This window comes from Heloderma suspectum, chromosome 3 (assembly GCF_057233095.1).
Source record: "Heloderma suspectum isolate Gila_16-S chromosome 3, 16-S_ref, whole genome shotgun sequence".
Classification (NCBI taxonomy): Eukaryota; Metazoa; Chordata; class Lepidosauria; order Squamata; family Helodermatidae; genus Heloderma; species Heloderma suspectum.
This window is the reverse complement of record NC_139460.1, coordinates 249,447,206-249,459,834: the sequence shown is the minus strand read 5'-3', so window position 1 is coordinate 249,459,834 and position 12,629 is coordinate 249,447,206. Positions and strand designations below refer to the sequence as shown.

The 12,629-nt window shown below is 42.4% G+C and overlaps 1 protein-coding gene across 2 annotated transcripts in view; it reads right to left on the bottom strand.

The window, feature by feature from the left end:
* The window catches only part of NRAP (nebulin related anchoring protein), an 89,523-nt gene that overhangs the window by 26,056 nt on the left and 50,838 nt on the right, over nucleotides 1-12,629 (bottom strand). For both annotated transcript variants that reach the window (XM_084846178.1, XM_084846179.1), the window contains exons 28-33: nucleotides 12,206-12,313; nucleotides 9,807-9,917; nucleotides 7,495-7,692; nucleotides 6,842-6,946; nucleotides 3,118-3,216; nucleotides 999-1,103 (exon numbers count right to left, since the gene is read on the bottom strand). In XM_084846178.1, coding sequence (XP_084702304.1) covers nucleotides 999-1,103; nucleotides 3,118-3,216; nucleotides 6,842-6,946; nucleotides 7,495-7,692; nucleotides 9,807-9,917; nucleotides 12,206-12,313 — 726 coding nt within the window. The remainder of the gene's footprint in view (nucleotides 1-998; nucleotides 1,104-3,117; nucleotides 3,217-6,841; nucleotides 6,947-7,494; nucleotides 7,693-9,806; nucleotides 9,918-12,205; nucleotides 12,314-12,629) is intronic.

The following is a 12,629-nucleotide window of genomic DNA, read 5'->3' as shown; positions in this document are numbered from 1 at the left end:
CTGACAAGAATAAAGGCAGGACCAGAACTGGGGGTGGGGAGGGGCAGCTAAACATTCTTAAGTGCTGGGCTGTCATCGTTGATGGGGAGGGGGTGGGAATGGTACTGCTTCTATTGTTGGAGTATGGGTTGAAATGGAGTCTCCTTGAAATGGAGTCTGGGTTTAATATGCTTAAGAGTCCTAACATCCAGTGTAGCCCCCCCATGCCCCCCCAAAGCCTGTCCAGATGGCTGAGGGGACCTACAGAACATTGTGGTCTGTGTCTTGTGGGAAATCACCAGAATCAGGGACATTGCATGACCAGTGCAAGATTACTCCATGCTATTTAGATGATTTACCACTCCCCCTCTCCCATTTCAACCCTGTGGGACACAGCCTGCAATGTTCAGTAGATACCCCCTACCCTCTGGAGGGGCTTTGGGGGGACTGCAGGGGAGAGGAGTGGAAGGAAAAGATCCATTGTGTGACTTGCCTTCCACTCACACAGTGTTGGCTATCACTCCATAATAACTAAGATCATTACTAAAATAAACAAGCCATCAGAACAATTCAGTTCCTAACAATTCATGACACTAGAAGAGACAGTACTATAACAACAGCATTTTTAAGAAGTCTCAACTCATTTACCAAGTCTAGCAAAAACCATCAGCAGAACTCGGCTGCAATAGCAATAAATTAAAATGTTGGTATAACAGGTGCAAAAACCCGCAAAACCTCACAAAAATGCAACAGCAACCAAATATAAAATGCCATATAGATGATAAAATGCATGCAAGAACTTGTTAATAAGGCAAAACTTTCCAGAGCAGTCGGATATTAATAAACAAATAATCCGCAGCCAGTTCCTTAAGAGTGCCAAATATAGAAAACAGCGTTCAAATTTCTTACAAGTGCCAATAAAAAGTGCCTGTGGCTGTACACCTATCCTGCGGGCAATAGGAGGGTCATGTCCAATTATTTTAGGGGTAAAGAGCATTAGGGTAGCACCGAGCACTTACCTCGCTGACATTGACTGCATTCATTCTCGCCCTTTCAAATTCAGGGAGGCCTAAGGTAACTGTGTAGTGATGCAAAGCATCCTCCCCTGCTTCCTTGTAGAGGCGCTAGGATAGATTTTTTTAAGTGCAGTTAACAATATATCCCTTTGATCGTTTTTATCATGCTATACTTCTAACTGTTCAGTTAAATGAAAAAGTACTCAATACATTTATATTAGAATCCTGAAATAGATAGTTTTGCAGAAACTGTCCTAAAGAGTTCTGTGTTTCACACTGAATACTTTTATCTATAACAGCCTTCCCTAACTTGGCCGTGCTGGCTGGGAATTATGGGAGTTGCAATCCAACACATCTGGATGGTGTCAGGTTGGGGAAGGCTGACCTGAGAAGTCTAACCACATATGCTCTCTCACAGAGGCAGAGCAATCCTAAGGGGAGGTGGAGTGAAGTGATGGCCAGTCCACCACTTCCAAAGCCCTGCTAGCTCATGCCAGCCAGGGTGGAAAGTTGAGGGTCAGATTTTCCCACAAACAGGCCCAGCGGACCTTCATTGAAACCAATGGGGAGGGGAATTAATATCAGCTCCAGGCTGGTGTAGTTGTTGGGACAGATCCTGGGACTTCTCCAGGGAACAAAGGGGCTTTGGATTCAGGAGATCCAAGTCCACCTCCAGTCTCCAGATAGTAATGTTTTCAGACCTACCACTGGCAATTTACCACAGGCCTACCAGAGTACTCTATGGGGGATGTACACCCTTCCTGTGGCAGAGCTTCTCTCTTCCAATGGAGGGGCAGTTCTACTCCATCCAGACCCCCTCCAGCCAGCTGATCTGCCGGTTAGGCTTGCACTAGAAACCTCTATAAATATCCACAAACACATAACAAATTGTGTTTGTGAGACAGAATCATAGAATAGTAGAATCATAGAATAGTAGGGTTGGAAGGGACCTATAAGACCGTCGAGTCCAACCCGCTGCTCAATGCAGGAATCCAAGTCAAAGCATCCCCGACAAATGGCTGTCCAGCCTCATCTTGAATGCCTCCAGTGTGGGAAAGCCACAGAAGCACAGAAATAAATAATGCATGGTGACTATCTAACGCAATTAAAGCGGGCATCATTATAGAAGAAGAGTTCCCCCTTTTCTCTTGTGCAGGGTGGAAAGCCTCGTCCAAGACCGCATTTGCAGTTTTTATAAGTACTTGTATTAAAAATAAATTAAAAATAATCTTTAAAAAAAAAAAAAACCTGCTTCCAATGCATTTGGGGCACCGGTGTACTCAGTCAAAATGTGGCTAACCCGTTAATTGACTAAACATTGCAGCCCTAACAAAATTAAGTTACTTAAGTGCTACATATCTACCAGTATAAACACTGCCTCTGTTAAACACAAGTATGAGACATCTTCAACCCCAGATTCTAAACTGGCAATAATAAATACAGCTCTGGTAATGGGGGATGATATTGAAATAGGTACAGGTCTCATCCCTGGTTTCTTACAGCCCTGATGACATCTCTAGGAACATTCAATATAGTTATGCCATGAACATTTTTTTTAAAAACAAAGTTCCCAATTTGGGGCATGACAGCTCCCAGATGTGGTCTTGATTTTTTTTTTAATGGTGTCATGAATTTGCAAGGGCCACCTGAATGTTCCTGAAAAATCAGAAACAAGATTGTTGGCCTCCGGTGCATTAAGTGGGTTCCTAGACGAATCCTTCAGCACCATAGACATTAACCATCACTAAGACTGTCCTCCTAGTATTCTCCTTCTTTGCACTTCTTTGCATTATAGTTGCCTTCAAGTACAAAAAGAAAGCTAGTTGCACGAATTCATCTCAAATAGCTGCTCTGATATACATACATATATATATATATATATATATATATATATATATGCATGCTGTTGGTTTGTTTTAAAGGAGCAATCTGATTGACAAAATGATACTAAATGTTTGTCCGGGAATAATAAAAAATGATCTAACCATGCTAAAGGATAAATCGATGATGCCTTTTTCTCCCCTTTTGATGTATTCTATTTCTCAGAGTGTGCTTCTTTCTCCCTCCCAAGCTCATTGCATTTTAAACAGCATATTTTCTGATCCATGTTAGCAGAACCTACCTCATTAGCAATCATATTGCTGAATTTTGCATGAAGGAGGCCAGGAGAGTCTGTCACCGATGTGTACTTGAAGGAATCCGGCTGCTGACGGTATTTACTCTGAATTCACACACAAAGAAAGAGGGATGCAAGAGCTAAGCTGTATTGTAAGATAAGAACATTGCATTTTGAGAGCTATTCATGCTTGAGCTAGCGGTTTGCAATGCCTGCAAAAAGTACTGGTCTCTTGACCTCTATGTGAGTTTAATCCCTTGCCCCGACATCACTGTTAGATTCATGCCTATTTAATAAAATCAGCAGACCCCCATAAACATAAGGCCCAGCTGGTATGAGCTCCTTTGAAGCGTGCTCATGTCATGACTAGTCTCTTTAAGATGGTATAATATATATTGCGAGCGGAGATGGGTCAAAGAAGACGCAGACAACAAGCTTGGGTTGAAAACTGGGCCACGTTTATTGAAGTATCTGCAAAGGGGTAACTAGGATGGGCATCTAACTGTGTCAGCGGCTAGCTGGCACTTCTCGGGCGAAAACACACCCAGCCTGAGGGGTGGCGTCGATCTCGCCATCCCTCCGGACTGCCCCTTCTGGGGGGGGTAGACCTTCCGGTGTCACCCCCAACCGGGTGCCGCACAACACCTGGGTGAGTGAGTAGGGTTGGTCTCCCAGGCAACACTTATCCCCCCGCCGAGCCGCACAACCCGTTCGGGGGGCCTCAGGCGTCACCTGTCACCATAAGGTGCCTCTGCATGCACACCATCCCTACTCCCTTTCCTGTTTTGCCCGTCCTAGCCGCCAAGTGGAATGTGACCGATGATATAGACTGTATTCCCTTACAGGACACACACAACCCGCATAACAGTGTGACGTAGGCAAAAAAGACTCACAGTCCTAGGCCAATCTGGCTGTGAGCCAAAAAATTCCTACATGGCTCCCAAAGGGGCAACCGGCAAAACCCACACTGCTAAGGGGAGGGTGGGAGGGAGCTGCGTCGCGCCAAAGAGCTGAGATAGGGAGGGGGGTCGAGTTTAAGACAACTCGGCCCGCTCCTCCCTGACTGGTGGTGCGACTGGGGTGCACCAATCAGAGGCCCATATGTCTTATCACCCCACCTGCCCGCAATGCCCCCCCCCCTTTCAGCCAGACAAGCTGGCGCCGGGTAGGGCATATCTGCAAATTTCCTTCTAGTAGGTGGGGTTGCAATCTTCCAGTGCCCAGTTGTGCTGGGACTGCAGAACAGAACGGAAGCATACTGTGGCCCTATCTATCGCCAAGAGGTCTAAGGACTACTGAGTTGTGTATGTATCTGTAGTGTAGGGGTGTGTGTGTGTGTGTGTGTGTGTGTGTAATCTCTTGTAAATCACCTTGCGAATCTTTCAATTGAAAGTGAGGGATATACATCTTATATACACACGTGTGTAGTAACAGGCTGATTTAGGACTATGTGACAACTAGGTGACAACCGCCTTTTCCATTCTGCTGTTTCTCCTAGTAGTTTTACATGCAGGAGAAGCTTTTTTCTGTATCCTCCTGTGCACTTTCATGATTTAGAAGATGGGCCAGGTTCAACCTTCTTCATGATGCCATTTCTATACCAAGTTTGATTCATGAACACATCATGATTGCTGCTTCACAACTACATACCACATAAATATATTTATGAAATATATAGCTAGCTATTGGCTTAACTGAGTTCATATTTGTTTAGACTTCATTTTTACATTCTATATGTTTTTAAACACGCCCGTTGCCCTCAGAACACTGTGGGAAATATGCCTATCAAAATTAATATAGCTAAACAAACCGAAAAAGTGTTGTTTACTATGTCTGATGACAAAATCCAACTGTGACATTCCCTTTGTGTCACTGGTACTGACCGACATTCACAAATATTCTACATCAAGAATGAACTTCACCAGCAAGCCTGGTACCACCACCTGGCACCTCTGGGCAGTTGCCAGCTCCCATCAGGCTAGCAGGGCCCACCGGCACTGATATCCACACCAGAGCCAGGTAACTATAAGCTGGCATTTAAAATTCCCCAGAATGCACTGGAGCAACACTACGTCTGCCACTGCCGTCAAGTAAACCCATGGCCATGTGGGCACCAATGTAGGAGGGGGCCCATGTAAGGCATTTAGCCAAGGACATGCTTAAACCTGGAGCTGGGCCCTGTTCAACAGTGCTTCCTTTCCATTTGATTTCTCACATTAGGTAAAACTTTTCTCTTTTTTTTGAAGTGAAAATTCTGGCTAAATTTGATTTTATTCTAAGTATCAAATTCTTGAGAATGCATTGCAGAACTCAATTTAAGTGTGGTTAGATTTATTTATTTATTTATTTACAATATTGATATACCGCTGCACATCAAAAGATTTCAGAGCAGTGAACAGTAAAGATAAAAGAATTATAGATAAAATAATTATCTTCTAGATCCATGGCTTGTGAGTCCACAACCCAGTTCAAAGCACATGAATGAGCCAGGATGTGATGCACAGAACAGCCATCAGGGGAACTTAAGGGAAATCCGGACCAGAGGTACAGCATAGCTCAGTTAAAACCAGTGGGCCTTTTGCTCTTCAGTGGTATGCAGAAATGATGAACTGTTTATAGGCAGAGGTTGCAAAAAAAACAGGTGTAAAGCTTTAATTTGTATGTGCTTGGGTTTTTTTTTAAAAAGTGGGCAGGGGAGAAACAAAGCAGACATCTGAGAACATTACAGATTTGTTTATAAAGGGCGTTTCCAGGTATACGAGTTTTGGCGCTAACGATCAGAAGGCACTGTGCAGCAATTCTGTCTTTTCTTCCTCAACGGATTTTTTGCAGTACGAAAGAAGACAGAAGAGGTGGAGGGAAAATACGGAATGATTAAAAGTGGAAGATAATCATCCGGAGCCCTGTAAAATTCTGTGAATAAAGCAGTGTGATTGCACAATAAAAGGCTTGTCTGGCAACATCCAAACATGGGGCCAAATTGGATCTGACTAGAAATGTATGCTTATTCACAAGTTGAGGCCATATATAAAACAAAAGAAGGACTGAACTCTTCCCCCCTCCCCAGCCTTACCTCTGCTTCTTAAAGCATTTTTCCCCAGCCTGGCATCAGAGGCAGACTGGGAGAAAAAGAGCCTGAAGCCTTGGAGCAAGGGGATGTAAAGCTGGGGAGGGTTCAACTCTCCTCATCTGTGCACAACCTTTCAATGTAAAAGGTTGACACGAGGCTTTATACAGGATTGGGGCAGATGTGTGAATAAAACTTTGCCTTATTTCAGGACCCATCCTTTTGCTCCGGAGAAAAATGTGAGAGATTGTTAAAGGGAGGGAGGGAGGGAGGGAGAGGGGGGAGATGGGGAGAAGGAGCTGTTCTCTCTCCAGGCCGCTTATGTAGAGCCACCTCGGTTTTTGACAAATGTAATTCTATATCTAACACAGGGTCCCTTTCATCTGGAAAGGAACATTTCCTTCTATAAAGGATCACCCTAATGTACCAACCACTTGGGTCCTGATTACAGAACAGAAAGTTTCTGAAAGTAGTTAGCAAGGTCTGCAAAACCTTGAACTCCATTCAGTTCAACCAGGACATGAATTGAGTGATCAAATAAAGAGAGAGGGTGGGGAAGAGAGCCCACCCTTAATCCAGGGAGTTACTTTGCCAGCCCAGTTTTACAGAGACATCTGGCAAACCCTTGTTTGTAGTGGAGAAATTAAAACCCTCTTTTGTTACCTCGCTGATGAGTTCAGAAGCTTTCTTCTTTGCTTCAATCTCTAAGGCCCCTGGTACAATACAGCCAACTCCTCTCATAAAGTTCAAGTCAGACCTGTATAAATTCTACAGGAAACCAATCAAAAGTAATTTACAACACAGAGTATGAGAGGCGGTATAGTAATCTAAATACATTCGTTAGAAGTAACATCTGCTACCTAAGATTTTTGTATCGTTCAACCATATTGGAATTGTATTTGCATATTTTGTGTTCATGCAAACACAAAACCTTCTATCTCCCTCCCCCATCCTCCCCTCTCTTTCTCACCCACCGTATATATATGTGCAGAAAGACAAACGGAGAGAAATAGACAATTCTAATGTAAAAAGTCTATAAGAAGATTGTAGACTATCTCTGATTTTTCCTCCCCAAATAACTTTAAATGGAAAGACAATTAAAGGCAAATTCTTGTACAAAAACCCTGTTTCTGAACACTAAGTAAATATACAGGATAGATAGATGAGAGAGAGAGAGACAGAGAGAAAGAGAGAGAGAGAATTACAAAGCATATAAATCAAGAGGAGCTGATCGTTCAAGTTAATGCCTGCAGTGTTTGACTTATGTCACAAAGTCACTTCAATATGTTAAAGGTTGTATGGAGCACTTAATTTACCTCACTCTGTAATTTATAAGCTTTCTTGGCACACTGCAGCCTAACATCTTCAGACAGAGGAGTATAATCATGAAGGAGATGTCTGTATTCCTGATCACTGACCAAAGACTGAGCTTTTCTGGCGTGTACTAAATTCACCATGTCTAACGGTAGGTGGAACTGGCTCTTCTGATGATCAAAACCTTTCTTGTAATTCACCTATGAAGGAAATAAAAAGAATGAATAGTGTTGTTTTGAGGTCATGGTTTACACAAAACATACTCAGAAGAAATCACTTTACATTCTCTTGAATTTATTCAGTGCACAACTTTTGATTTATGTTTTAATTGTTTATTATTTGTCACTGTAAGAATATTTGTTATAGAATAAGTCATAAATATAATAAACATATAAAGGGAACAGCAAGTTGAATAAAGGCAGCCTTGTTATACAGTATAAACATTATTTAGACCTCTGGATGATGATGGTGACTTAGTTGAGAACCTTACAGTAAACATTTGTACTTTATTTTATAAGCTTCTTAGCCATTTCAGAATTGTTCCTCACTGATAATGGCCCAGTAACATTTTCTAACCATAACCATGGTAAGGAAAATAGAAGCCCCTCACAGGCTTACATTTTCCTTTTTTCTCCCTACCTCTCCCTCCTCCCACATTATTCTTGCATTGCCCATTGCTTTCATATTCACAGTTAATACTGGTGCAGAGTTATATCCGCACCAGTCTTAACACCAACCACGGTTAGCTCACAACACCATTTGCAAATCTGTTTCTAATCCTGGTTGAAAAATGTAGTTAACTGACTACTGTGGTGAGCATTAACATCAATGCAGATGTAATGCTTCACCATAATAGACCCTAAAAATGAAAGGTGTGAGAATTCAAGACGAAGAGAGAAGGCAGAAGAAATGTGGGCCTTCAGGTTGCTCTCCACCGCCTATAACAACTGTTACAATTGGAATGTTGTGAACCTGTCCATCCTTTAAGATAAGCTGTTGCACCACACTTGTGTGTGCCATTGCCTTCAGAGGCCCAGTTGCTGGCAATCCACAAGAGGGCTTTCTCAGTGCAGTCCTCATATGTGGAATTCCAAGCCCCAAGAGATTAGGTCATCTACCTCTATCTGTGCTCCACCAGCAATTTAATATCTTTAAACAAGCGTGATTCCGAAATTCTTATGAATAATCTTGATCCATACCTCTATGCAATCACCTTTGTTCATTCAGTTCACAGTTCATCATCACAGAGTTGCTTCTTCCACTGAAGTGAATGGGGATACCCTAATATGCAGTAGAGCTCCCATACCCAAAGACCACAAGATCTGGTGATGGCCACCAATTTGGATGGCTTTAAAAGGGGATTAGACAAATTCATGGAGGATAAGGTTATTTGTTTGTTTGTTTGTTTATTCCATTTATATCCTGCCTTTTTTCCTCTTGCAAGGAACCCAAGGCGGCTTATATTATCATCCTCCTCTCCATTTTATCCTCACAACAACAACCCTGTAAGATAGGTTGGGCTGAGAGTGTGTGACTGGCCCAAAGTCACCCAGTGAGCTTCCATGACTGAGTGGGGACTAGAACCCAGATCTTCCAGCTCCCAGTCCAACACTCTTGCCACTACACCACACTAGCTCTCACACTGGTTATCAGTAGCTACTAGTCATGATGGAGATATGCTACCACTAATATGGGAGACAGTATGCCTCTTTATATCAGCTGTCGGGGAGCAAAAGCAGGAGAGGGCTATTGCCCTCATATCCTGCTTATGGGCTTCCCAAGAGGCATCTGTTTGATCACTGTAAGAAACAGGATACTGGACTAGATGGCCTTTGGTCTGTTCCAGTAGGGTTCTTCTTATGTTCCTATACCCACAAGGAACCATTCTGAGGTGAATATGTATAGTCAAATTCCATTATTGTTGTGAGTATACTGAGAAAATATTAATCATTCAAAGACTCTAGCAAAGTTCCTTTTTCATGATAAACTCTGCTTAGTAGAAACCTGTCGGTACACAAGCCCTCTTCAGCCATTCAACAATTCTAATTCTTGGAGGGGAGACACTCTGGCCTCTCCCCTCCACCCCTGACCTCACCATGTTGATGGGGAAGGTCTGAAGAGGAACTGTAATTGTGTTCAGCTGGAAGTGGTTAAAATGCTCTGCATGATCAGGAACCCTGATCAACATGGGGACTTCAGGGGCAGACAGGGTGGGGTTAGAACAGACCTCCTTGCCAACCCCCCCCCCCATGGATTGCAGTTGTTGAACTCCTGAAGAGGGCTCTGCTTCTCTCTCATTCCTTGTGCTACTTACATTGCTCTGTAGCAAAGCTGCATGCACCGAGTGAGAAATGTTTATATCTTCCAAGCCGCAGGAGCCAATCATCTGACCTTTCGTTTTCTCAAATGCCTCCTTGTACTTGCACTGCGGAAGGAAACAAAACAATACAAGGATATGAGAAGAAAATAAACATACAGCCCATAATTGCATTATGCTTTGTTGCCTTCTCAGCAAATGAGTATTTTAAATGAAGGTATGCTGAAGCAATCAAATGCCCACTTTCCCACAGGACCAAAAACCAGCATTAAAATAGGTACATTCTGTTAGAAGCAGATTGTGGGTTTAAAATTTCAAGTTATACCTATTAAAATGTACTCTGTTTTACCAAGACATCAGGATCTGCATGAGGAACGTTATGAGAACCAACTATGTTTTATGGTTTCAGGCACATGAATCTGTCTTTGAAAATATAATGTAATGCAATTTCCTATCACATTATGATGGGTCATCTCACATGACTGATGGATACCATTTCTTGCAGCCCATTACTATGGGTCAAACTAAGCTGTAATAGTGTAAGGAGTGATGATATGAGCTCTATACATGACTTTTGGCACACTGGAATGGACCACTGATTAAAAGGATTAGGTACTTCTGTGTGAATGCCTACTCTGCTATATTAAGGATGCCAAATAGTTTTTTAAACAATAAGATGAATGTTAGACAAACAGCATGACCTGTACATCCTAGCAGCATTTATTCATGAGTAAGACCAGTCAGTTATCAGAATCTTCTACACCTGAAGTCAAAGCCTCTATAATAACATAGGATAATAGTTAACTCACACTGCTGTATTGAGGTGTGTATTGCACCTCAGGCCTTACTACTGGAAGAGTTTGGTGGCTAAATGCAATTCTAAGTAACAACTTCAGGACCCTATATTAATTAACTGTTTTCTTGAGCAAGTGCCACTGAATTAAAATGGTTAAATAAATGAATAAAGGATAAGAACCTGGCATGTAATGTTTCAATAGTCTTTTTCTGCACATTTGCAGGATCTACCATACATTCTCTGATATAGAACAAACAGGGCACAATCTTATGGGGATAAGCGGCTGCCTCTGAACTTGGAGGCGACCACCTATCCAATGCAGGGCAGGGGAAGCACAGAGGAGATCATTCCTTCCACGTTTCTGCTGCCCTGCATTTGCGGCTAGACAGCCGATTTCTGTCGATTTCGGCTGTCTAGTTGCAGGAAGGCGGAGCGGGGGAGGAGGCTGCCAGATGACACATAGGATGTGTCGTACCAGCATTTCCGCCTTCCCTGCCCCAGAACGCCCCTCAGAATGCCCAGTTTTGGCCGCTCCATGCTTCTCTTCAGAGCATGGAGTGCGGGGCTGTTCCACGCTGCCTGCAAGGCAGTGCAGAAAGGGGGGAAGTCAGTTCCCCCGGGAACCGACTTTGGAGCACGAGCTCCGAGGTTGGTTCCTGGAAAACCAGATATCCTATGGCTGTCTAGCTGCTGACTAGCGGCCATAGGATTGCTCCCCCCAAAGTTATTTTATATACTGTTTTATTAGTCCTGTTCCCCCATCCCACTTTCATTGTTGAATTTTAATCTTCATTTATTTGTTATTTATTAAATCACTTATATACTGCCTTTTGGCACTCAAAAGCCCCCTCCCAGGTGGCTTTCAACTTTAAAATACACAATTATAAAACAGAGAGCTTTACACAAACCTCTCTGTGTCCATGCTTGTCTTCCTTCCCATGTTTACCAACAGCCCCCAACTATCTTTTTTTTTTGTTATTAAAAGTTTGATACATTTTAATATTAAGTAATTAGTAGTAGTAGTAATTTAATTGTCCTTTAATGACATCCAAGAGTTCTATCACAAGAGGCCATAAGAGGACAGGCTCCTCCAATAGTCTTTTACTTTATTTCTGATAGAGGGAACAAGATTATTTCAAAGCATGCAGCAAAAAATGCTTGCTTGGTTTTATGTTAGTGCCCTTTTGCTGGGAAAAGGCAGGATATTCACTGCTTTATTTTCAATTTTGTTCAGAATCTTTGCTAATGTTACATTTGCCTTTATCATGCCACTGAACACGAGGTTGATATTCTCACCTAATGCTCAAGATTTCTTTCCTATTTAATTATAGCCAATTCAGAATCCACAAGTCACATATGAAGTGATGATTATATATCCCAAAGCACACTGGGATTCACTTACTGACAAAAAAAATCATTTGGTATTTAATTCAGTCACATAATTTGTAGCTATCATCTGGAGCTCTTCACATTTCCCCATCAGAAGTTTGCTTTCTTTCTGCCTTCCCCGTCCCAGGTCCAAGCAAATTGTCCCAAGGAATATGCTTCTGATAAGATCTACCATTTTATATCAGACCCTATTGCTATTAAATCAACTTACATCACTTATAATTTCACTGGAAGCCTTTGCAGTCTGGAAAGGAATGGCATCCAGTTTCAGTTTATAACCGCCATCTCGCATCTTGCTCCAAGATTCCTTATAGCGAGTCTGTTTGGAAATAGCACACAAGACCAGCATGCATTTATTGACATCTAAAGTTCTTTCCCACATCACATGCATGAACTCGTGCCTAGAACAAAACCTGTAGTCATTCCCTCCTTTCTAGTTATGGATGGTACAGCTTTGCTTTAGGCACTTTAAGGTCACAGGTCTCATCTGATGCTTCTCTTCATTGCTGACAGTGGGTTGGATCCTAAGTTAGTTGAACTTAGCTCCCATTAAAATCAATGGGACCAAAAAAATGACTTAACTTAAGGTTCCACTGATTTCAATGGGACCTAAATTCAAGTTCAGCTAACTTAGT